This window comes from Halichoerus grypus, chromosome 9 (assembly GCF_964656455.1).
Source record: "Halichoerus grypus chromosome 9, mHalGry1.hap1.1, whole genome shotgun sequence".
Taxonomy (NCBI): domain Eukaryota; kingdom Metazoa; phylum Chordata; class Mammalia; order Carnivora; family Phocidae; genus Halichoerus; species Halichoerus grypus.
This window is the reverse complement of record NC_135720.1, coordinates 10,026,742-10,053,644: the sequence shown is the minus strand read 5'-3', so window position 1 is coordinate 10,053,644 and position 26,903 is coordinate 10,026,742. Positions and strand designations below refer to the sequence as shown.

Here is a 26,903-nt window from a genome sequence, read left to right as displayed (position 1 = left end):
CGTTGAGATGTCTGATAGGGCAGCCACTGGGGGGCCAGGCAGGTGGGACACATGCCAAGAGAGGGTATCCTGCTTGGCAAGGCCACCCAGGCTCCTTGGGATGGCTCCGCAGCTGTTTAATTATCCTAAGTAGAAGGGCTGTCCTCAGCCAAGGGGTAAAGCAGAGGTCTGCTCCTTAGTCTTCCCGTTTCCCTGCCCTCCCACCACCTTCTCTCCCTCAGGTGTTCCCGAACTCTCTGTTTTGTCCTTCCATAACCCGCTTGGAGAACTTTCATTTTCCATGAATAGAAAATGGCTGGTAACCGCTCAAAATGCTTGCCCTACCACTGGGGTTGGTATTTTCACAAATACCAACACTTAGGCCAAAGGGCTGCGGCAGGTTTTCAAGCCTCTGTCCTCCTCTTAAAGAAGATTGGGGTGAAGGGTGAGGGGCTGCTGAGATCATGACGCGTGCATGGTGGATTCTGTCCGTGCAGGGGGGCGGGCAGAGGGTGCAGCTCTGCAGATACCACCATCCCCGGGGAGTTTTTACCACGCTGATGGCAGAAGGTACCCCGCCGATGAAATCAGACTCTCTGAGGGCAGGACAGAAACATCAGTAGTTTCGGAAGCTCTTCCCATAACTCCTGCTCAGGCTGTTTGTGGGGGCCTCAGTGGGTGATTGGACTCACTGCTACCCCTTGGCAAATTTACCAAATGTTGCAACTATTGCTGTCTGATTGTGTGTACTTTCAGTGTGTATGAATTAAAAGGGACAGCTACCTTTAATGCTACTGACTCTGTTTCGAGAACACCATGAAGTTTCCCAAGATTTCCTCCAGCCCCTAGGGTCAGCCCTGCCTGTCTATTGGCTGCAGAGTCTCTGCTGAAGACCTTAGATATTCTTGCTATTCATCCCCTGTGGCCTCCTGCTCTTGGCTGCGCAGCTAGCTGCCCCGAATTCTTTCTGGCAGGCCTCACAGGGCTGGGAGAGGTCTAGATGAGAATAAAACTCCCATGTTTTATCTTCCTGTAGAGCAGGGGTTCTCAACCCTGCAGCACATTAGAATCACCCTGGGGGCAATTCTGATTTAATGGGTCTGGGGCTGGGCCCATGCATTAGGGGAACTTTAAAAGCTCCCTGGGTGATTCTAATGTGAACTCAGAGACAAGAACCAGATTGTAAGATAAAATGAAACTTTAAAAAATACACATATTTGTATTTTCTTCAACATTTAAAAGACCGGTTCTAAAAGATAATGAAAGATGCTGGTCAGACAATAAATAAAATATGGAAATTATTTTTAAAATATACATTTAAACATATTTTTGGGTATATATAATATACCTTTAAATATATATTTAAATGTATATTTATGCACGTGTTTTTGAATATATATATATATATATATATATATATATAAAATTTATATTCCCTCCATCCAATACCAGTATTTTTGAGGAAGCCAATGTACAAGGTGGGAGATAGATCTTGGTATCAGTATCACCCTCTGTATTAATTAGGGCAACACTAGCTGCTGTAACAAATAAATCCCGGGCCTTCAGCAATTTAACACTGTGGGAATTTGGTGTCCACGTAACAGTATGGAGGGTGAAGGGGTCAGAGAGGCAGCTCTACTCCACCCAGCCATCCAGGGTCCCCAGTTTGTGGTTCCAAGGTGCCCCCGCCTGGAGGGGAGACAGTGGGCGGGACTCCACGGGGAGGTACCCATTGGCTGGGCCCGGCCATGTGTGCTCGAACCCCATTGGCCAGAGCTCAGTCACGTGGCCACTCCCACCTGCATGACCTAGTCCAGGCATCTCCAGTCCTGGCAAGGAGCAGGAAGGCTGTGGGCAGCAGGCCCTCTGCGTCAGGTGCCTCCCAGAAAGGCGTATGTGTCCCAAGGCCAAGTGTGGCCACTGCCCTTAGAAATGCAGACTCCGGGCCTCTCTCCTAGGTGCGAGAGCCTGCAGAGGACAAGAGACTGTGTTAAGAGCGTGTGCTCTTTTTCTTCTTTTCTCCACAGATATCGCAAACGGCACCAGTTCAGGGGGGTACCGCCCACCTCCCAGAACCAAAGAAGTCATCATCAATGGCCAGACTGTGAAACTTAAGTACTGTTTCACCTGCAAGATTTTCCGGCCCCCTCGTGCCTCTCACTGTAGCCTTTGCGATAACTGCGTAGGTGAGTAGCCGCCGAAATTGCCTCTGTTCCACCTCTCACGTGGGCCGTAGAATGTCTGTAGCTGATGGGGGGCTGATGTCCTTGGAGGGGACTGTGCTAAACAGTCAGCACGTGTGTCTCTCTCATCCTCCGGAACTGAGCAGCTCAATCCTAGTTAATATTTCAAGTGCCTCCTGCCATGGATCCCACTCACCAAGCCTAGTGTTACCAGATCTGTTTTTGCTTTTTCCGTCTTCCGGCACCTCTGCTCCCAGGCCTTCTCCTCCCGGAGCGCACACACCGGAGGGGGTTCTTTGTTGCCTGGAGCTGCCACATCAGCAGGCGCTAGAAATAAAACCATGTTACCCCGAGGTCCCTCCGTTGCCCAAATGTAGCCGGATGTGCTTTGTCCAGTTCTCCCAACTGCTCAGAGAGGCACTTAGTGGGGGAGTTGGAGGCCCCCTGAAGCCCACGGAGCGGAAAAGAGGCAGAGGCTGAAAGATTTCCGGGCCTACAGTTAGGATTGTTGCTCTTCCCAAAGGCCACCAAGACCTTCCCTCTGGGTCCACTTGCTTTCTCCAGGACAGAGGTCCTCCGTAAGGCGTGACTCTACTGTTAGGCCACCATTGGCCCAGCCAGGATTTTTGCAGCTGACATGGGTCTCAGCCCCTTGGAATTACTTGGCAAGCACTTCCTGTCACTTCAGACTTGAGAGCTGCCAGTCACACCCACAGACCATCTTCTTTCCTGGTCTGAAGCTTCTTAGAGATGAAGTTGGCAAAGAGATGGTAGAAGACCCAAGTCACGGCAAGGGTGGGTTACACAAGGCTCTGCCCGCTGGGAAAGACCCACATTTCTCCAGTCCCATAGCCTGCCTCTAATAGAAATGACCACGGATAATTCTGGGCATTAAGCCCGGGAATCCTCTTTTAGCTCAGACCCAACCTTGTTTCCCTCAGTAACACATATCAATGGCCAACACTCTTTCTGAGTCTATTAGAATTTGTAGGCTCAATTCTTGAGGAAAATAAAATGTTATAATGCGCTTCTGCTGTGCAAAACTGTTTTCCTTTTATTTGTCTGAAAATTACTTCATCCTGACTTTAAAAACCTACAATTTGGTAGAAAGTCCCTGTTTTCCCCATCAGGGCTTGTCTTGGTTTTATTAACTTAGATAAATTACTTTTAACCTTGCCCCCAAGAAGAGCATGGAATTTCGTTCAGTCTTTTACCATTTTGCAAGTAGCCTGAGTCAAGAGCCGGGAATCCGGTACCAGAAGGCCTGGGGCAAATACTAGCATCGTGACTCAGACAAGCTACTTAAACTCTCTATGCCTCAGTTTTCTCATCTGTACAATGGGGTTGATAACAGTAACTACTTTATGGGACAGTTGAGGGATTAAATGGATCAATACCAGGAATAGTGCCTTGGAATAGTGCCTGGTGTAGAGGAAATATTACTGTTGTATCTGTAATAGTTGTTGCTATTTGTTATTACTTCTGCTCCCTTGATTTTTGATTGGCTTTCTCTGGATAATTTCTTGATCTACTGTAGCCCTCTGTGGGTGTGGTGATCAAAACCACACCTGGTTCTCTATGTGGGGGCAGACCAGGATTTCTAGAAGGTCACATGACAGCCTTTGTTAGATTTCTGATAGGCTTCCTGGTGACTTCAGCCCCAGTGGCCATCTTGAGGACGCCTTTAAGTCAAAGCATTGCAGTGGCTTAAATATCTTCAGGGAATAACCTGTAGGGATTCTCAAGACCCTTGCTTGGGTCGTAATTTTGATAATAATGATGGAATATTATGTGATGTAACTTACACTTTTCACAAAAACTCTTCTGTTACTTTGCGTGCCTTCTCCTGGAGGTCTAGTGACTTACTCTAGTAGGCATTTATAGGGAGGGAGGTGATATCTACAAACCCAAAGAGTTTACTGGGCACCTCCTTCTCTTTATTATTTATAAAAATGTTTACCCATTTCTAGATATCTGACTGTTCATTTATATCAACTGGTCTCAATCTTCTGTTTCCTTTCTCTAGGCTAGACTCCTAATCATGATAAAACATTCTTCCCAGCTCATTGTGTTTTAAAATTCTCTTCGGATTATTGTAAAACACTTTCTAAAAGCTCATATAATCATCTTATTCATTCCCTCCAATACCTGGAGGTGTACATACATGTCCCTTAAAGAACCCTGATGAATTAGATGTAAAATCCCCTAACCAAAATTATATATCAACCCCAGTTAATTGTGTACCTCTCCTCGAGTATAACTGTTTACAATACTACGATGCCTTTGGAAACTACCAGCTGAGAAAATAAGAGCCACCAGTCTATAGTGTCTAGGAACCCTTCTGCAACCTTTCTGATAAATCCAAGTCACAGTGGCAATCCAGCACTCCCCAAATAAGCATAGTGGTGTCCTATAATTGGGAGACGCAGAACAGCAAAAGGAGAGACAAAGAAGGGGGAAAGTTTGGGAGTGGACTCATGAGGAGGAAAACTGGCCAAAGAGCACATTGCCAACATCTGCCTCTAAGCAGCATCTGCTGATCCTGGGGCTGGAGTGTGGCAAACCTTGATTAGGGCCCCACTGTACAAATGACAGGTGAGATAAGTAGCATCCAGCTGATTTAAAATAAAACTACTCACAGCACTCCTGGAACAACCACACAGTGATTCAAACCTACATAGCTTTGGTTTTCCAGTTCATTATGCTACAAATGGGCCTTTGGGGCGACCCATTAGCAGACCAGCAAATTGGACCTTCTTCCGCATTCAGGGAAAATAGAGTGGAAAGCAAACGTCTCCAACTCAGAAGTGTAATTGCAGAGTTTGCCATGATTTTATTTTTAGATAGAAAGTTTTTATTGAAGGAATTATACTTTTTGCAGCCAGGGGAAACATACAATGATGTGCTGAAAGCCAGGGTTAGCACATACGGCTTGCCTTCCCTTGTAATGAATGGGTTTGGGTTGGTTCTTCCTACGTACACAACTAAATGTTGCTTTACACTGGGAGAGGAGAGAGGAAAAATGCAGTTTCCCAGGCAGTCCAGAAGAGTATTTTTCTTTGTTAAGTAAGTTTGAAACAAGAGCAAACTGGTAGGGGCTCTGTATTTTTAGTTGAGGACTGAGGGAAAAGCTTTCGTGGAGAGCAGACTCTGGTGCAAATATAGAATGGGTTAGCAGAGCCTAGTGGTTGGCAGTATGGCTGTAATGCACAAGACCCAGGACTGGATCCAGGTCCTGTCATTAGATGGTATTCATACCTGGGTAGGTTATCTGACTATCCCCAACTGTTACCACATCTGTAAAATGGGATAACCGTAGTATTACCTCATAGGTTTCTTTTAAGGATTAAGTGAGATAATGTCCGACAAGGACCCCATATAGACCTGATGCACACTGGGGCCTCAGTGAATGCTTCCCATCAATGTTATCATGGGTAACCACGGAAATGCTGCCATAACGCTCCCAAATAACTGCAAAGAACAAGGTTCATCTTCACAGCGTGGTAGGAATCACCTTGTTTTCCTGTAATCTGGTTTGCTTTAGATGACCTGCAGTGCTAGAAGTGAATATATCCTCCCCACCCCTCTGGTTTTGTCTCTGTTTACCTCTGTTTCTGTCTCTCTCTCAGAACCTTTCTCTGTCTTCTCTCTTGTCCTTTTTCTCTATTGCCATCAATTGTTTCTGCACATATGGAACCGAGTATTTTGGCTTATTTGTTAATCCAGGCAATCTTTGAAGTTATACAATATTTTTAAATGACCAACATCTGGGGCCTTGGAGCCCCTTCTGCTCTCTCTAATCCTCAGGATCTCTCAGATCATTATTAAAGTGAGACTAACTGAAGGTGCTGGAAAGTAACTGCGTGCTTGGGAGGTCCTCTCAAACTTACTGTGTACATCCCAGAGCCCCAAGTCTGCTTCACATTTCAGGGAAGTCTGTCCTTTGGTGGTCTCTGGTCTCCTGTCACAATAGCCAGCAGCTTTCACTGGAATTGGGTATTCTGAATACAGTCTAAACCTGTAATTAAAAGGGACTTACTTGAAAGTAGTTTAATCACACACTGTGGACTAAGTTGAGTTTGCTCAACAATGAGATGGCGCATGCGAGCATTTGTAAGCCTGCTCTACCGTGAGTTTGTCTAGCTCTGACCAGGCAGAATGCAGCTTACCCTGAGGCCCAGAGGTGGCCTTTGGAGACAGGAGCCCCCTGGGTCCCAGACCTGCTGCTCTGCGTGGGCAAGGAGGACCCTCTTTGCATATGCAGTGCCATATCCAGAAGTGCTGTGAGGACAAAGAAAAGGGCATGTGAAGCCCTCAGACTGTGTTGGCCCCTGGGGAACGCTCAGCACTGCCAGCCTCTTTCCTCACACAGGGAGTGCCCTGGTCCCATTTTGTTCTGTCCTCGTCTATTAGTTCTGGTGTAGGTGGCACAAAGAACCTCCAGAGGCCCTACACAGGGACTTGGTGTTCAGTGACTCTTGTTTTTGGTAGGGCTGTACCACCATCTTTAAAAATCCTTATAAACTCCCTTTCTCATTCCCCTGCCTCTTTTTTGCTGTGCTCTTTCTCTCCTGGGAGTACTACACACTCCCCTTCTCACCCCACCCCACAGTGTCTTCCTCCCATTGATCCAGCTCCTTCCTCTGTGATGTGGTTTTCTGAGCTCAACTGCTGATATTTTGTCTGTTGTGTACACTCTGTGTACATTAGAGCTCACTCATTAGAGTTACTGCTTCACAGTTGTGCTCAATATTAAGAGGTTTAGAATATCTGAGATTTGGAATTGCAGGTGCCTTCTGGTGTGGAGTTGCATTCTGGAATTTCTTTTTAACTATTAAGTATGGTGAGAGGGCTATTAATTTCCCATAAGAAAGTGTATCATTTGAGGGGAGTGGGGAGAGCTTGCATTTGTATCCTCCCAAGAACCAAAACAAACAGGGCTTTACTGTACCCTCCCCCCAGTTTCAAATATCTTTCCTTTTCAGTCACATGTAATAATCACCTATGTGTCAGACCCTGTGCTAGTAGCTAGATACATCAAAATAAAAGTCCTCGAAGATCATTACTAAGAACAGTTCAAGGAGAATTCAGGATAGAAATCATTATATTTATTATGTTGCATAAGGCAAAGAGAGTAATTTTACACTGGTAAAGAGTGCAATTAACAATTCAGTCATCAACATATATGCACCAAATAACATTGCATCAAAATACATAAAGTAAAAATTATTAGAGAAGGCGAGGATAATTTGGTATAAACAATGCTAATGAGAAACAATTGCATACTTCTAATTTTGATGGTTCAAGTAAGTAAAATACAAGTAAGGAAATAAAGAATACTAATATATAATTAATACATATATGCTGAACTTTTTTCTACAAAGTATATACTTACCTTTTTTTTTAAACTGTGTATGGAATATTTACAAAAATCAATCCTACTAGACCACAAAAAATTCCTAGCTTTCTAAAAACAGATATTGCATAGACCATATTTGATGGCACAACAGTAAAACTAGAAATCAATCACAAAGAGATAAATACACAAACCTGACCAATTGTGATATTTTTAAAAAACTTTTTAAACTTCAGACACAAACCTCAAAATCAGTTGTGGAATAGACTGAAAATGACAGTAAGAAACATGCAAAAGAAAACTATGCTTGTTAGCATTCTAAATTTTAAACACACAAAATAGTTGACCTAAGCAGAAAAGGAATTATTTGGAAAGCTGTCAGGTAGCTCATAGAAATGAAGGAGAAGCCTGAGAACCAGGCTCAGAAACCAGGAAGAGCCAGGGAAGGCTGAGTGACTGAGTGCAAACGGTCACAACTGCAATAGGATGTCACAGGGAGGCACAAGCACCGCAAGCAAAATGTTTGTTGCACCACCACTGAGTTCTAATTCTGCTGCTGCTATCAGCTTAAAACTGTGACTCTGTCCATCTGCAAGGACTCTGGGTTCAGACATCTAGGTGGGAGCACCTGGGCCTGTTTCACTTCCACACCCAAGAAGCTAGCAAGGTGGGAGAGGTTAACTACCCACTTTCAGCTTCTATAATGGGGGTGGGAGGGTGGGGTCCTGCCTCCCACCTATTTTGGGATTCTCCCCAAAACAGGAAGTTTACTTAGATGGTGAATGGCCAATAAAATAAAAAGTTTTTTAAAATCTAGTACAAAAAACAAAACTGAATTTAGAAACAAATAAACGAGCATAGCATCCATCTCAAGAAGATAGAATAGCAAAATAAACTTAAGAAAAACAGGAAGAAAATGATTAATGACCTAGAAAACAGAAGAATAAATATGATACCACCTCTAATTCTTTGGAAAATAAACAATGTAAAGATAAACATTGGGTAAGACTGAAAGAGAAAATAGTAAGAACGTAGAAATAACAGATTCAAATAAGACAAAGATAGGTGAATTTTTTAGTTATTAGAAAATAATTACATTAGTTTGCATATTATATAACTCTACGCTGATTGCTTTGAAAATCTCAGTGAAACATGATTTTATGAGAAGTGAGTCAAAGAATGAGTGGAAACTTAATAGACTACTCATAATGAAAAACTGAGTAATTTACTGAAGAATCATCCAAGAAAGATGCCAGAACCAAACAATCTTACTTCCAGTGCTCTGAATAGTGTTTCAGATCTTAGGGCAGCTTGGACAGCTTTTCAGTTCATTTCACCAAGATAGCATAAACCTAACACTAAAATCTGATAAAAACAACATGAAACAAAAGACTCTCATTAATAAATGTATATAAAAGTCAACATGATAACATAGCAAATTTAATCTAGCAGCATAATAAGATAATAAGAGAATTCGTCATTCTGACATAGAAAGGCATATCCCAGGAATGCAATTTTTAAAATGTTAATAAGTCTCTTACTATATCAGTAGGTCAAAGGCCAAAAGGTATATGATCATGATAAATAATAAAAAGAGATTTAATAAAATTTGGCACCCATTTCTAACTCTAAAACTTGGTAAACCAAGATTGGAAGGTCTGGTAGGCAGAATTTGGGCCCCATGATTTCCATACCATGGTATTACTCCCATAGTTAGGTCATCTCACATGACAAAGAGGTTTTTCAGATGCCAATAAGGTTACTAATTAACTGACGTCAAGTAATGATCCAGGTGGGCCCAGTGTAATCACAAGAGCCCTTCAGAGCAAACAACAGAGATTCCAAGTAGGAGAAGGATTCATCCTGCATGGTTGGCTTGAAGATTGAGGGGGCCATGTGGGAAAGCTGAGAAAGAAATGAATCCTGTCAACTGCACTAGGCTTGGAAGGAAGAGGACCCAAGCCCAATGGCACCTGCACCCCCCACCTTTACCTTGATCTTAGCCTTGGGAGACCCTGAGCCAAGCTCCTGACCCACTAAAATTTCAAGACACTAAAATTGTGTTGCTTAAAGCTACTGCATTTTGAAGAGATATCTGCAGTCCCATGTTCATTGCAGCATTAATCACAATAGCCAAGAAATGGAAACGGATGAATGGGTAAAGATGGTGGTATAGACATACAATGGAATATTATTCCTCCACGAGAAAGAAGGAAATCCTGTCATTTGCATCAACACGGGATGTATCTCGAGGACATTATGCTAAGTGAAATAAGTCAGAGAAAGACAAATTGTGTATGATACCACTTATATGTAGAATCTAGAAAAGCCATACTCATAAAAACAGAGTAAAATGGGGGGGGGGGCAAGGGAGATGTTGTTTAAATGTACAAATTGCTAGGCAGTTATAAAAAAACTAATAAAAAACGAATTTCCTTTAACATGATTGTAAAGATGAGAAAAGCTAACATCTTCTTTATGGCAAAACACTGGAGGTATTTTACATTAATGTTAGAAACAGATTAGGATGTTCACTATCATTGCTAGCATTTGACATTTTCCAGCTTTTTCTAACTAATGCAGTAAGATGAGATCAAATAAATATGAACTATCAAAAAGGAGCAGGCAAAATTATCCGTTCCTTGTAGACGACAAGAAAACCAATAATAACATTAGAACTAGTATCAACAAACATTAGAACTAGTTTTTTAAATTCAGTAGGGTTATTAGTTACCAAATCAATACATTAAAGTAGGTGGTCATATATCACTTAGGAATCACAATAGAAATCAAGATACATTCTCTCCACAAACTTCCTTATAAATTTAACCAATTTGAGGCAGGGGACAAGATCAAATAATTGCACAGTTCAATCAAAAGAATAAGCCAGCCATAATAACCAAAAACATTGTGGGAAAAGAGCAATGCAAGGAGACCTGTACTATTAGATATCATGAGGTCTGAAGCGTGTTCCTGACCCACAGACCAGGTGCAGAAAGTGACTTGGGGGCCCCCCTACACGTGTACATATGTGTGTGAATGATTTCTTCATTGTCATTTCTAAATTTTCCAAATCTCTAAAGTGATCATCAGAATGCACAGTCCTTGTTCAGAAGGGTCTTACCATCTGGTGAGGAAGGCAGAGATCACCAACACAGTAGAGTATGGCAAGTGCCACGGGGAGGGGTCTTTGGGAGCCCAGACTTCACAGTGCGGGAGTCCCTATGCTGAGTCAGACAGCATAAGTAGGGGTTACTGCATTGCAGGAGGGCAGGAGACCCAGTGGGTCGACACAGCAGGCAGACCAGACAGGAGGACGGAGGCTCAGAGACTTGCGGGGATGCTTGAAAGCAGTCCAGAAGGCCAATCTCCTGAGATTTGGGGGAGCTATTTACTCTATGTCTCCTGTGGGGGCTGCCTCTGGGCTTTCTGCAGTGCCACACGGGCTGGGTTCTTCTGCTCCTTAGGACATCTAGCCCCTTCCTGTTTGCCTGTCAGTTTTTTCTCGGTGTCCAGAGTTTTATCCTTTTTGGTTGAAGCCACAGGTCCTGTAACTAAATTTCAAACTCTATCAAACAATCTCCTTAATGCTTTTGGATCCAAGCCACCAGTCCTGCTTTCACCTTCTCCCCTTCACGAACAGTTCTGGAAAGTTCCTGCATGCCTCTGAAAATTGTGCACCTACCTCTGATTCAAAGTGAATGCACACAGTCATGAGATCTTTTAGCTGAAAACGAACTTGGAGGTTTTTGTTTTCACGGCTCGTCTATTGTAGTGGCCCGAGGGCTTAAGGGGGCTTGCGAAATGAAGAGCACGTCAGGGGCTGTTCCCATCATTGTGATGTAACTCACACGTTGAAGGACTGGGGAGAGAGCCGGAATTCAGTTCACAACTGTGCAGAAAACTGCCATGTGTTCATAAAAGGTTTTAGTCATATCAGAAGTTCAGAGCCAAATTTACCCACCTCTGAGCAATGTACATTAGACCGGGGGTGGTGGGGCGTGTATTTTTGGTGCTAACTTATTCCTGGTTTGCTTATAAACAGCTCAAGTCCTTTTTCAGAAAGAGGGGGGGGGTTTAATGAAGTCACTCATTAACAATGATTCAGTGCTATTAGCTCACATGACAGATGACAGAATTCCAAGTAACCTTCTTGACTCACTTGACAGTAAGAAGACATTCTTTCCTGGAAGTCTTGTTACCTCCTCTTGCGTCAAATGAAAACCATTTCTGGTTGCCTCCACACTGTCTGCTCTGTCTGTTCCTGCCAGCTCTCATGTCCCGTACATCACACCTGCTCCCTTTCTCCGGGGTCCCCGGCTGGCGTCAGCTCTTCTCTTGGTTCTGCACCATCCTCCGAGGAGCCTTCACAGCATAGCTTGGGGCCAGCCTTTTGTTCCAGCCGAGTAGCCAGGCTCTTCCCTGGCAATCTCTTCCTCAACATGCTCTCCCCACAATGAGGTCCTCTGCGTTCTGCTTCCAGGAGTTTCTTCCAAAAAAAACATTAACATTGACGGTCTAGAGGTGCTTTTGAGGCAATAACCAAAATAAAATGAAACTCCTCAAAGTCTTTCATCTTGCAGAAGAATCTACTTCATAACATATTTGTTATAGGTATAAGTACATGTAAGTACATATAAATGCTTTAAGATGGACTACGTGGGCCCGGGAGTCTGCATTTTAGAACAGTTCCCAGGGGGTTCTTAGTCGCAGTCAAGGCTGAGAGCCAGGGGAACAGACAGGGTTCCAGCCTGGAGGTCAGGCCATGTGGAAGCCTCAGGAACTGCTCATCTCTCACAGAGAGTAGGCCAGCCGTGAGGCTTCCTACAGGGGGCAGCCACTTCCAGAAGAGGAACTGCTAAGGTGATTTGCCACCTTGAAATGTTAATATTAATAAGTAGCTGCCATCTTTGAAGCCTGCTAGAAGCCATGCACTGGAAGTGTTGAAAACTCATCAATAAGGCTGTATTTCTCCTCCAGCTCCCCTCAGGGCCATCTTTTCTCTGGGTGTCTGAGGAGGGTGTTGACACAGTTTGCCAACAGGGGTAGAAGTAACGTAAGCATTTACAGCGAACCCAAAAGTATGTATTCATAATAATCCACTGTTGACTTGAGTGGCCTAGAATTGGAACTGGCCTCCAGCAACAGATTGTTTGTTACGTGGAAGGAGAGCGCAAAGAAGTACAAGACAGGCCTCCTGCCCTTGAGAAGTTTTCTGCCTATGTATGAAAAGTTCACTAACACCATAAAGAGTATTTGACAAGTTCGCAACACTCAGGATATCTAGTCTGACCTTAGGATGGTCATTTCAGATGAATTCTCCCAAAGAGATGAGATGGGAGGAAAGTCTGGAAAAACCAGATGGCAGCCTCCCTGAGGCTCCAGATGCTGTCCAAGAAGGAGGGACCAGACTCAGCCACTAACACATAATGCTGGAACAGGAAATGGAGACGATCAAAATCTGGCCTTAGGAGGACTAATCTCATATAGTGTAAAGTGAGTCGATGAGATGTATTAGTTAGCTACTGTCCAGGGACGCTGTATGACAAACACCCTCCAAAATCTCCATGGCTTTTAACAAATAGCACTTCTCTTTCTCGTGTGCCTGTGGGGCAGCTCTGGGAACTGGCTGGGCTTGGCTCTGGACATTGATGAGGGTGAGTCTTCTCCTCCGATCTGATTCTGAGGACCCGGGCTGACGGGACTGCAGCTAGCAGGGGCATGTTCTCCTGACGGTGGGGTCACTGGACCGCGTGATGGGGCACCAAAGCCAGCAGTGGCTCTTAAGGCCTCTGCTTACAGCACATGCGCTAAGCCTCCGTTGGCCAAACAAGGCAGATGACCCTATGACCATGACCATGATCTGTCAGTGGGCCAGGGAAGGATACTCCACTCAAGAGGGAGGAAAGTGAGTATTTGCTGGAATTATCCAATCTGTCACCTGCAGGGAGACTCGAAGACTGAAGACCAGTCAGTTTCTAAGGCTGTGTGTCTATTCATCTTTTAACAATATACAGTGTCTTATAGTCCAACAGTCTGTTGTTTTCTTTAGCTGCCCAAAATTGAAATTGTCCTCCAGCAATGGATTTGGGAGTTAGGGAGGCAAAGGGTAAAATGTACATCACCAGCCATGAAGTTTCTTCTTCCAACATATCTGAGGCCCATCAGCTGATCCAGCTGCTTGCTGTTGGGTGTTAAACAATTAATGTTTCACAAAATTCCACCCACTGTCAGTAGCAGTCGGACAGGACTGAGCTGTTAAAGGCTGAACACTTGGATAGTGACCAATAACCTGTGCGCTCTTGTTTTGAAAGCTTAGTACAGGTTTGTACATTAAAAAGAAAAAGCTATGAAAATAATTTGGTTTGTTAGAATACGTTAAGTTTTATTTTATTTTCAAAACGTTGAAAAGTGTTTTAAATAAAAGACTAATTGACATGGAAAGATTAAGTTGGGAAAAGGGGAAGAAGAATCACTTATTTAAAAATTAGTAATGTGGGGCGCCTAGGTGCTCAGTTGGTTAAGCAGACGACTCTTGATTTCAGCTCAGGTCATGATCTCAAAGTCGTGGGATGGAGCCCGCATCTGGCTCCCTGCTCAGTGGGGAGTCTGCTTGTCTCCCTCTCCCTCTGCCCTACCCCCTGATTGCATGCATGCTCTCACTCTCTAAAAATAAATAAATAAATCTGTAAAAAAATAAAATAAAATAAATAAAAATTAGTAATGTAAAAAAAATTACTAATGTGTCTATAAACATGAGATTTTATATTTTTTATTAAGGAAGGGAAATGAATACACAGAAACAATGTATACTAAAATAGTTCTTGGGTTTTTATGATAACATCATGTATTTATGTAGGGCTTTTTACTTTAGGAGGTGGTTCCATATGTTCTCTCGTCTGTTGCTCACAACCAGGCTGTGCATTAGTCGGGGTGGAGAGCATCACCCCCACTGGATAGGGAACTCTGGTTCAGAGAGGGCAGGAACTTGCAAACGGTCACACAGCAAGACTCGAGTAGCCTGAACGAGAAGGCATCCTCCCAAGCCCTATGGGAAAGCTTTAACGCACAGATGCAGCGCAGGGAGAAACTCAGCTGAGCCGGAAGGTGAGCGGTAGGCGGACGGTAAGATATTAACATGGGAGGAAAGACAGTAACCTCTACCCCAGCCTGGTAGAAACACGCCACTCATCCAACACTGAGTGCGGCTCTGTGCCTGGGCCCCGGGCAGGGCTGCGGCGTGCAGGGAGAGTAGGAAGATGAGTCACCCTTGCTCACCAGCCTCTAAGAGCTTCTGAAGGCTCCAGGATGAGTAGAGAGGGTGTCTGCCATGACCTCGCTGGACCCATGCACAGTCTTAAGCAAACTCAGCATGCTAGTTATTGTCCCGGGATTATTGAAAGGTTAACAAGACGAGGGACATGTGTAAGAACTTTAAATTGTTAAAAATCTCTCGTGTGTGCATATGACGGTTATAGTACCCTCCCGAAACTGTACTGTGTGGTTATATTACCCCCTGAATTGACATACCACAGACTTCTTGTACTTGGATGGGGCCTTCTCAGGGCTCAGGTCCGTTAAGATCCAAGGGGAGAGTTTAATGAGGCGAGCTGCTTACTTGAATCAGAAGGCACCAGCACCTTGAGTGGAAGCTGTGAGCCCCACATGAGAGAGAGTTCAGTGATCCACCCCGACGGCCTGGATACAGCAAGGCCCCGACGGGATCAGGGTCGGAGCTCAGTTGCCGTGAGGATGGGCAGACCAGGGTTGTGGTCCCCTGCTGCAGAAATGCAGCTTATTCCACGGGCCTGGCTCCCTCCAAGGACAGGGCCTGACCAGGGACCAAGCACCTTGCTTCTAGAGTTTGCTTCATTCCTGATCTGGGCATCATGGATGGAATTCAGGGATCTGTGAGCTTGGATGGGAAAAACAATCACATCTTTATTCTCATGAACCTCTCAATGAAATTTAATATTTCCTTCAATCATGAATCCGGGCCACAAACCACATGAGTAGTGCTAGTCACCACGAGAGACCACAGACGTTTTCTGATGCCCTCACGGTGGCAGATACTCAGACTAACATTTCCATTTGTCGCTGCTTCACAATCACGGCGGCCGATAAACTATAGCTTCTGTTATCTGGCATGTTAATAAATAAACATGCATTTTATTATGTCACAACTCTAAATTCTTTTGAAAATAATTCTTAGTATTGGTTTCTTTTGTCCTCTCATGTATTTTATGAATTTAAAAGCACACGGGGAAGGGGGGCGTCCGTAAGCTCCATGAGGCTACTGACAGGGTTCACAGCACACACAAGAAGTTAAGAACCCTTGGTTAAATCTTGTTTAGACTCTTCACTTGTTAGAAAATAGACTTCTGAGGATGGCAGGTAACATCTTCTCCCCACCCCACCACCCACCAGATGGATTGTGTTGATTTTTTTTTTCAAGTAATAACAGTAACATTTTTTTCAAGAATGCCATTTGTTTTTTGGTTTGGGTTTTTTTTTTTTTTAAAGGTTTTATTTATTTATATGAGATGGCGCACGCACAGCAGAGAGGAGGGGCAGAGGGAAAATCAGGCTCTCCACTGAGCAGGGAGCCCAATGTGGGGCTGGATCCCAGGACCCTGAGATCATGACCTGAGCCGAAGGCAGATGCTTAACGACTGAGCCACCTAGGCGCCCAGAATCCATCTGGAAAGTTACTTAAAAGTTGTTGAGAATCCCTTCCTTCCCATTGTTCTTGTCTTGATCCCTTTATACTGCTGAGAAATACTGGGAAGAAAACAACCCTTGGTGTTGTTAAAGAAATTAAAACCTCCCCGCAAAGGCTAATCTGGCATTGTCTTAAATTTGAAGCAAAGATCATTTCCCAGCCCCCATGCATTGTGCAATGGTCTGTATCACATACCTTCCCACGGAAAGTGGGCAAAAATAAGGTGGTATTACGAGCATATTCTTGACCCTTAGGAGTTAAATCACAACGATATTGTAATAGAGTGGTATGCCGTTTATCACATGATAAAAGTAACCAGTTTTCTACAAGTGGTTTGTGCCTGAAAAACCATTGCTTACTGGTAACTGATTTATAGGTTTTTCAGTCCAATTAGCTGAACAAAAAAACTGCATTTTTTCCATCTTTGATCACACTGAATCTTTGCTATAGGATAGAAAGTCGCCAGCGTGTGTGCCTGGGATTATTAAAATCCTGTGCTCAGGAAGCAGTGGGCTTGTAGGCTCATGATCCTTTAGGGCTGTATGCGTGACTGTGTAAACACTTCTTTCAGCTGTTGAAGGAATATCTACTGACTGTCGATCGTCAGGCCCTGTGTGAGGCAGGCACTGGGGAGACCGTGGTGAATGCAGTTAACAGGGTCCTTCCTGCCTGCAAGGAGCTTACAGGTGTCCCCCGAGGAACGTACACACACACCCATGGAACAGGAAGGCAGATGAACAATGGGAAAGTACAGCGTCATGTGGGAACACGCAGGAGTGATTCCTAACCCAGAGGAAGGAGCGTCCAGTCTGAGAAGCACAGGATGAGCACGGGTTGTCAGGCAAAAGGAGGGACCCGAGGAAGAGGCTGACGTGGAGAGTCCAGGCAGAGAGGGTTTAAATGAGAGGCAGGAGGTAAGCACGCACCTTCCAAACCTGGGGAGGAGTCTCCATCTTACCCCAAGAGCAGGAGAAAACACAGTGACCTTATCAACTCTGTGTTTCAGAAAGTGCCTCTGGCCATTACCGACAGTGAATGGATGGTGGCAAGACAGCCAAGGAGATGGGTGGGGGGACTGCTGCCCCGGGCTGGGGGCAGGTTCCCTTGGCCCAGGCTAGGGAAGCGACCATGGAGATGGAAAGACAACATGGATGGATTCCAGAAATATGTCAGGGGAAGAGCCAGCAGGACTCCGTGCTTCATTGAACTCATGGCGTTGGGGCAAAGGGGAATGAGTGTTTGAGCCCTTTATCTCTTGAAAGTATGATTATTTCCCCATGTTAAACATTAATGCTTTTAAAGAAAAATGGAGTTCACATATTTTAATTGAATCGTGGCATGCTGACCTGAGTCTGTACAGTACGTAACTCAGTGTGACTGCCTGGAAGCCTCTGGCTCTTGGTCCGAAACTCGATCCATAGCCGTTTAAACATGAGGACCCAGAAACAATGGGACCAGCTGCAGAGAGCCAGGGCTATGATGTCCAGCCGGGAGTGGTTGGTTGGTGTCTGTGAAGTCAGACACAGAGAGGGAAGAAAGGAAAGAGGGTGGGGAAGTGCTAGAAAATCATAGGAAGAGAAATAAAGAAGAGGGAGCAAAAAAGGCAAACATGGGGGAAGGGAGGGTGGTGAGTGGGGGGGCCTCAGCGGCGCTGGGGTCAGAAGCCTGCCGGGGGCTGAGAGCAGGCAGTACTAGGACAGGACATGCCGCCCCAGGAGCTGCCAAGGATGCCAGCCAGAGGGCAGACCCCACAATAACTCTGCTCCCTTCGCCCAGCAGGTGCCCCCACTGCCAGCACGCTCACGCCCCTCCTTAGTCCAGCTCCTTACAGTTTACACAGTGACACCAAGAAGAGTGCTGAGCTTCGTGGTGAGCAGGGTGAGCTGTTGTCCTGAGTTGCCACTAACGAGGAGTCCATTTCCAGTCTGTCCCCAGTGCTGGAGCCACAGGATAGAAAATGATGAAGAAGCCAGTCCTTCAAGAGAGCCCACGGGTGACAAGGGACTGTCCGTGGGCAAAGGTGGGACTGTGGGCAAGCATGTAAGTGAGGACGGGAGGAGTGGGAGCCTTGCCTTGGGGTGTCAGGGGCAAGCAAGGGGCCCCCAGAGGTGGATCCCGGCTGGACCAGTGTTCAACCTGTCCTTGACTTTCTGGCTAAAATTCATCAGCAGTTTCTTTGAGAGAAAAGTGGGAAACAACATCCTAACATACCTTTTTAGAAATTTTGTCCATGACTTTGTAGGGTGAGTCCTCGTCATTCTCATCCCTGTGGGGCAGGGGGCTTCAGATTCCCAAAGGGGTCCTTTGGTGGCATCATTGCTGCCCAAGGAGAGGCCCCAGCCCCCTTACAACCCATTGTCCGCAGACAGCTGAACTGGGTCGATCTGAGACCATCTGGACCCAAGAGTGGGAATAATCAAGTAACCTGCCCGGCCCACCAAGTCTCAGTGAGGTCACACATCTCGTTCTCGTGAGTCACCGCAGGTGAGGCTGGGATGGCGGGAGGGCTCACACCCAAAATGAGACAAGGCGGGTGAGGTGAGCAGCCTTGGTCTCAGAGCCTGCACTTCACAGGAGTGAGGTCCGGGTTCTGCCAGTGTAGGGGGGGGGTGGGGACAGAGCCATCCCTTTGTGACATTGTTAGCCAAGCTCCCACACTGAATGAGCAAAGCCAGGATGCCACTGTGTTCGTTTTCAGCAAATGACTGTGACTTCCTGTCCCAGGGGCCAGAGTTCTCCCACCATGCAAAACCACCCCTTTCTCTGCCTGTGGCCAATCTACTTGGGCAGCCAATTCATAATCAGAATTCCAATTTATAACCGTGGAATGAAAAAAAACCACGATAGGAAACAGAACCCTGCAAGGGCCTCACCCTGTGCGACTTTCTGGATGATTGGGTCAGATACTCTCACATGAGAGTGGGAGTAGTTTATATCTGCATTTGAGAAAAAATGCTTTGTTAGAGGACTCTGATAATTGACAATAATGCATTTAAAATCATTTTTAAATGTGTCTTTTTTATTCTGCACATTTATTTAAAAATGGTTTTCAAAAAAGAGAGACCGTGTGTCTGGTGAGATCATTTGGAAGGCGCATCCCCCAGCAACAGGAATGTTTCAACGACAGAATTTCTGGGGCCCTGGGGCCCTTTCTCTGCCTATCCCAGGTGGGCGCCATGGGACTCCAGCCCAGTGTCTGTGTGCGCTGCTCGAAGACCTCCTTTTGAGGCAAAGGTAGACTGGACCTAAGCCAGAGGAGAGTGATCTCTGGCCATGGGTTTTATTTTTATCTGGCCAAGAAGTGCTCGCCTCATTTCTACCTATAATTGTCAAACTGCAACTCCGCTTAAAAATACTTTTTTTCGACACCCAGGAAAGCCACAAGCAATTACCTCATGAAAGTCTGTTTCTATTGGTCTCACTGTCCTCCCCTCCCTCCACCACCACGTGTATCTTTTTGACTTGCTGTCTCCCTTGATGTGTGTGTGGTTCCTGGCTTTGTCCCTGGGGAGTGTGTGCTTGGCTCTGAGTCGGCTCCCTTTGTCTTCCTGAAGGCTGTCTTTCCCTCAAGTTGATGGCTCTAGCTCAGACCTCGGCTCAGAGACATCCCACATCAGCTTTTCCCGTGACCCCCACCTTGCTGAGAGCCAAACTGTTTGTGGGTCACACTTCGAGTAGCAAACACCTAAGAGTCACTTTGACTCCTTCCTCCTCCGCCATGCTTCTCTGTCTTACTGGGCGGGTCCCAGCTCCACGCCTGTCACCCCCTTTGTTCTGCCAGGGCCAGCGGCAAGCTGCCATCACCTCTCACCTTGACCGGGGGTCTCCTGGTGGCCTCCGCCATCCATCTCTTCTCCCCATCCGATCCACCCTCTGTGACTCCAAACAGAATGTGATCACCTGACCCTTCTTAAAAGTGCCTTCCTGCAGGTGGTTACTAGGAAGGAGGCCAACATCCTTAACCTGGTCGGCAAGATGTGCGCCCTGCCCACCTCTCCAGCGTGGCCCCCTGTCCTTTTCTCCATTCTTGGAATAAGCCACAGTCCCCTCTGTGAACTCCAACCCACCTTTCAGGGAGGGACCTGAGAAGCCTCCCACGGCTTTCTGAACTCTGCCTTCACGCGCCCCGGCCGTCCTGATATGATACACCGAAGGCTTATTTGGAGTTTGGAGTGTGCGCTCCAAGAAGGCAGGCGGTGTCTATTTTTCTCGTTCCGTATTCCCAGCAACTGGCCCCTTGCCTGGCATGCAGCTGCTCAGTTAATATTTGTTGATGGAGGGAGCAAAGGAAAGGAGGCAAGGAAAGAAAAACAAAAAAAAAGCAATTAAACATTCCTCTGGCTGTATCTACCTTCATCTCTCCATTTTACCTTTCTCTCTTAAAAAAAAGTATATTGCTTTTTTGGTTCTATGACTAGGTTAGTGCTCTCAACTGGAACAAAAAAGTTTCCTTCCTGCAATCTACACTAAATAAAACTTACCGCCCCACCCTCCAACTCTCAGAGTTCTAGAAGTAGAAATGAACATCTTCAGACTCCGAGAGAAAGGATAAAAAAGTAGAAAACAGAAGTTTGATCAGAAACAGATAACCCTGATACAGCTCTGGGAGGATGGAAATGGCATGATTGAAAATGTATTTCGGCCTCTTGCAGATATGATGTCTACATATATTTATTCACTGGGCAAGTATTTGAGGGCCTGGCATGTGCCAGCTACAAATCTGAAGAAAGCAGTAGTTGCTTTCAAACTTTTTTCGTCCCCACAATTCGCAGTAAGAAATGCATACACACGGCACTCAATGTATACAAATGCTCAGATAATGTTTCGTGAAACAGTAACTTGATTACATGAGACGCCTTGATATTTTCTAGGCTATTTTTCTTCCTTTTTTAAAATTTGAATGCTGGTCACAGCCAACTAAATTAATTTTGTGACCCACTACTTAATCACAGCCCTTGGTTTGGAAAACCCTGAATAAAACATAGGCTCTCGGGGCCCTGGGTGGCTCAGTCGTTAGGCGTCTGCCTTCGGCTCAGGTCATGGTCCCAGGGTCCTGAGATCGAGCCCCGCATCGGGCTCCCTGCTCAGCGGGAAGCCTGCTTCTCCCTCTGACCTTCCCCCTGCTTGTGTTCCCTCTCTCGCTGTGTCTCTCTCTGTCAAGTGAATAAATAAAATCTTTAAAAAAAAAAAAAACATAGGCTCTCCCGGTAAGTAGAGCTGCTCCCTCTCTCTGTGAGTGCGCAGCGGCCATGGGCAGTTATGCAGGGTGAGCAGAGAGCCAGCCTCCAGCCGGCTTGGGGTTTTAGGGCATTGTTCTTCAGGACCCGAGTACAGCACATTTAGCAGACCCATGGGTAGGTAGGCACCTGCCTGCCTGCCTTCTTAGAACAACTCAACTTGAAAATTTGTTGTTTGAAATGAGTGACTTCATTTTCAGCCAAGTAAATCATAGATCAGCCATTCTTAACCCCGGGGTCTAAGAACAGGCTTGGGGAAGTTGTATGAAAACTGCTGTGTATGAGTGCATGGGGGGGCGGGGGGGGGCACAGTTTTCATCAGATTTTCAAAGCATTTGGGAATAAAAAGGGATAAGAACCACTGCCCTAGAGGTCAAAACCTGAGTTTCTGATATTGGTGGGAAATAGTAGCCAAGAGGGTGGGGTTTTAGCCTTTGCTTCCTCCCGAGTCCTCCCTGTCATCCTTCTTCCCTCATTAACCTCACTCCTATCATACTATCCTCGGTCACACCTTCCACCAGCCCCGGGCCAGCAGCACGAGCCTCCCGGGGCCTGGCCACTGGAACTGGCGTCCGTAGCTCCAGCTTGTCAGCCAGGAGGAGTTTTCCACTTGCCCCTAGGCTCTCCACGTGGGATGGGGTGTTAGCCTACTGCAAGTTTAACAGTTCATCACTGCATCCCTGCTTTACTTTGCTCTTAGATGCCCTTTGTAAATCCTTTCAGACAATCTGGTGGAATTTCTAGCCATTAATATTTCTCAATTAGAAAATCACTTTCCCAGACCATAAACCTGTGGCAGTTAGCAGGTCTGACTTCATGGCTGTGCAGGATCCAAGGTCAATTTAATGCTCTGCTGTCGCTGTCTTGAAATTCTTATGCGTTTTTTTTAAGAGAGATCGAGAGAGAGAGCCTGTGCATGTGCCAGTGGGGGGCGGGGAGGGGCAGAAGGAGAGGGAGAGAGAGAATCTTAAGTGACCCAGGGCTCGGCTCGGGGCTTGATCTCACAACCCTGAGATCGTGACCTGAGCCAAAATCAAGAGTCAGATGCTTAACCAACTTAGCCACCCAGGCGCCCCTCTTATGAAATTTTCTGTAAGATGCCCTATAGTTTCATTTTGCAGTGGGCCCCACAAATTATGTAGGCAATCCTGACCATTAGATAGAACCTTTGGCCTGTTTTTTTGAGTGCCTTGGATTAAAAAAGTAATTAACGATCCACTGGCTAGACCAGAGTGACTCAGTGAAGTGCTGGCATGCTTTTTATAAACAACAGCAACCAATAAGAAGACAACCCACTATATTTAGTGTCTGAGACGTCCGTGCTGATCTGATTCTGGTGGGAGGGGGAGTATTTATGTAGCACTTTGTAGTCTGAGTGCTTTAGAGACACCGGTTCATTCTGGGCCTAACCTGGGTCTATAAGAGATCCAGTTCTTATAAATTATTTATAGTTTCTACTGCTGAAGCCTGCCAGGACTTCTAATTTTGTGTAGGATGGACGCAATTGACTTCAATTCTTGACATTTGTATTTAGCCATGTGATTTTAATATTAGAACTGGAAAGAACCTTTTACAGTATATGCAGCTGCTGGGACCCACAAACCTGCCTAAGGGACATTGCTAAATCGGCCTTTAGGATTAAGGTTGCAGGTCCTCTCTCCTGAGAATCCAGTGTCCTTTCAACGGGGCAACACCAGGCTGTCACTTTACAACAGCGGGATACCACGCATACTGGGATCTTAACTTGGGACTGCTTGGAATAATTACAGGGAACACTGACTAGCTGATTGTAAGTGTGTGTGTGTGTGTGTGTGTGTGTGTGTGTGGTTGTGAGCAATGGGCCATTTTAGAAAGTGGAACATGAATAGAGAAAACGGGGAAACTCAATATATAAAACCGAAAGAAGTCTACCTGCTCTAGTTGAAAGGGAAGAAAAGGTGAATGACTGGGGGGAGGGACCTCCCAGCACCCAAGGAGCTCAGTCTGGAAACACATCAGTTCTGTGTCACATCGAGGCTGCACCCAATGAAGAGAGGGAGGTCCCAGCATCAGGAACCACACAGGGGGTACAAGCAAAAGGCTCATGTGATCTTATTTGCTTTGGGTGGTCCTTCTAGCAACCACGTGGAGCACACACTGATGGGGCACCCCAGGAAGGTTTTACGGTGGTTCACGAAAGAGCTGATAAGGGCATATGCACTGCGATGACCTTCAGAGACAGGGCAGAAGCCTAGAAAAGACAGCAGGAATACAGTGGGCAATCCTGTTGGCCAGCTGGACGTGAGGAATGCGTATCAGGGCAGAAAGGGATGCATTCTCTACCTTGGGCAACTAGATGCTTTGAGGGCGCCATTTGCTAAGATGAGGCTGGTGGTGAGGAGAGCAAACAGGGAAGCATAATGAATGTAGCTTTGGACCCACTAAAGGTGAGGTGTCTATGAGACAGGTAGGTAGGAATGCCTAGCGGGCAGTTGGAAAGATAGCAAGAGCTCAGTCAAGGCGAAAGTATCTGCGAAAAGTAAAGGAGCTTGGGATGAGTACCATCCAAACATACCCTCAGTGCCTTGTGCTCAACAGGAATGATTGGGTTACCTGCACCCAACTGTACCTTCCCAAACCTGGATGTTTGCACCAGATCATCAAACCTTGAACCAAAGGGACAAAGGGACTGTGGAATCCCAAGCACATGTCCTAGAATGCCAATCACACAAGCAGCTGGAGATGCAGATACTTGAGGGGGCTGAACATCTGTGCAGAGTGACAGCATGCTATGAGAATTTTGGAAAACCCTACAGAGGACTTCTGAGCATCAAATATCCCTTCGGCCCTTCTGAGTCTGGCTTTTCTTCTATATTGCAAAGTAGGGCAGCCAGGACTTGTCCCCAGGATAACTGGACTGAGCCACCAGAACCCCTGACTCTGAGAGTGCTGGGCAGGGAGGTGCCGCAGAGTCCCACTGTTTAGAAATGCAAAACTGGGGACAATTATGAATATTATAAATATGAATATCAGCCACGTGACTGAAGAAGGGTTGGAGGGGGAGCATGGGCCCCTCTCGCTCTCCTGTCCCACATCTGTCTACGTCATCTTGTAGCACACAGGCATTAGCAGTACCCATAAGACACAGCGTGGACACGGTTATATTACCAGATGAGATGTTACATGGGAAAGCACCCTAAAATGTATAAAGCACGGTACATATTTGCTATCCTTTCCTTGCGCTGGTCTTATGTTTTAACACTACTCGTAATGAAGTTGGGTCTACAGTTTCAACTTAAGAAAAATGAAACGTCTCAGAAGCTTTGCAAAAAGGTTTCATTCTGGATAAATTTCTTTTTTAAGATTACTACTTTGAACACATCAGAGTTTGCTTTCCAAGGGAATCATCATCAACTCCATTGAGTCATTGTATCCTGCTCATTGACACAGCTCTGTGCCTGAGATGACATCAAATCTTTGCTACAAGATCACAGAAGTGTGCTTACTCCGGAAAAGCATGCCCATCAGGAACACAGGTTTCCAACTGTATATGTATGTAGTCAAATTAAAAGGTTTTGAAGAGCCTTAGAATTGTTAGCTTTACGCGTGTAATATACCCACAAGATAACTCACTTCTGAAACCTTCATTTTGGGGATAAATTGACGAAGCCTTCAAAAAACACAGTAATGGGACGTGAAGGAATATGTGACTCGAGAGTGTGGAGAACGTGAGGAAAACAGCAGTGGGACATCAAAAATGGTTCTTGACCCAGACCCAGCATGGAGCAGCCAGGGCCTTGGCAGTTCAGCCTGGCTCCCAGCTTCACTGTCCTCACCTGTACTTGGGGACCTGTGCTGCCTATCTCCCAGGGCCAGTGTGGGGTAAGCGAATGCAAACAAGGACTAAAAACCAGAAAGCCCTACAGATGTTTAAGCCATCCCAATGTCAGGTGGTGTTGATATTGATTTCAAGGCCTGGAATTTCTAGAGAGGAATGGAGACATTTCTGAGGGGTGTTGGTTGATTGCATGAGCTTGTTTTTCAGACTCAGAGGATAATTGTTTTATTCTGTGAAGAATGAAGGGGAATTCCCAGACAGCATTGCTGGCCCTGCAGACCCACAGACAGTAGGGGGCCAAGGCTGAGAGGGGCCTGGGCAGGCTCAGAGAGTGGCTGCCAGGAAGTAAGACTCCCCAAGCGCCCAGATACTGGCTTATTTCAGAGTTTCACGACACAGCAGGGACTACCCATGCCTCAAGACTGTTTTCTTGAGCATATACAAATTTGAACTTACATTACCAATCTTGTCATAATGAGCTAGATCTCTAATCCAGCAACTAAATTCCAGGAAGCTCAAAGAGTTTAACGGTGAGGCTCTCATTCTGAGTCTTCCGAGGGCAGGCGGGACAGCCAGAGCGGTGAAGGCAATGCCATTCTCCTGCCTCATTGGAACTGACACTTCCTAGGATGCCCCTTCAGGACCCCAAATTTAAGGAACTGTAGGATTTCTTTCCTTCTACCTCATAATGGGCTGATTCACTTTTTAAAGTCATCACATTTCTATTAACTTTCTTACATCTCCTTTCAAAAACTATTTATATTACAAACTAAGTCTTTCCCTGCCTTCTCCCCCATTTTTTTGGCAACTATTTCTCTTTGCTTCTCTAGAAAGACCTTTTTTTTTTTTCCCCTCTTCTCAAGTTTTGTTGTCATCTTTGTTTCTCACCAGCAGGTCTCCCTCATGGCACAGCTGCTCCCAAAGGCTTGCTTCTCCCCTGCATGCTTTCCCTCCTTCTAGAAGCAGAAAATTCCCCCAGCATTGGAAACCAGCCTTACAAATAGAAGTTAAACTGAGACAATTTAAGGAAATAAAAATGTGTACAGTTTGCCATTTGAGGAGTTGAAGGGACCTTAGTTTTGTGTTGTCAAGCCCCCTCCCTCGATGCCCAAAGAGACTCAGCACTGTGCCAGGTAATGGCAAAGCCAGAGTGGGGGGGAGGGGGCGAGGTGTAGATGAGACCGTGGTAGGCGATGCTTTGATTCCACACCACCACCCAAGGTGACGTTAAATTGCATTGTAAAGGTTAGAGCAACTCTACATTTACTCATTGGTTTTACATGGAAAGTTTTAGTTTTTTAACAAATGGAGCTAAAAGCTGTAGAATCTTAATTCATAGGACATTGGCAAGGGCTCAATACTGGAAAAAATCCATATAGGTACTAATAAAACACAGAGTCATTTTGCATTTTATTTTACAGCTCAAAGGGACCTTGGGGCGTATCGAATTCACCTTTTTACACATGAAGGAATTGAGTCCCCGTGTAGAAGTGATATATGAATACTTTAAGGCCACAGAATTAGTTAATATGATATTACAGATAGAACTCATTTTCAGATAAGGAGCTAAGAAGTGTTGGGAAGGGGTAGGAAACCTTTCCTGATACAC

General features: G+C 45.6%; 1 protein-coding gene across 2 annotated transcripts in view; it reads left to right on the top strand.

Moving 5' to 3' along the window:
* ZDHHC14 (zDHHC palmitoyltransferase 14) overlaps positions 1-26,903 on the top strand; it is a 265,569-nt gene that overhangs the window by 193,832 nt on the left and 44,834 nt on the right. For both annotated transcript variants that reach the window (XM_078054521.1, XM_078054520.1), the window contains exon 3: positions 2,007-2,165. In XM_078054521.1, the coding sequence (XP_077910647.1) occupies positions 2,007-2,165 (159 nt within the window). The remainder of the gene's footprint in view (positions 1-2,006; positions 2,166-26,903) is intronic.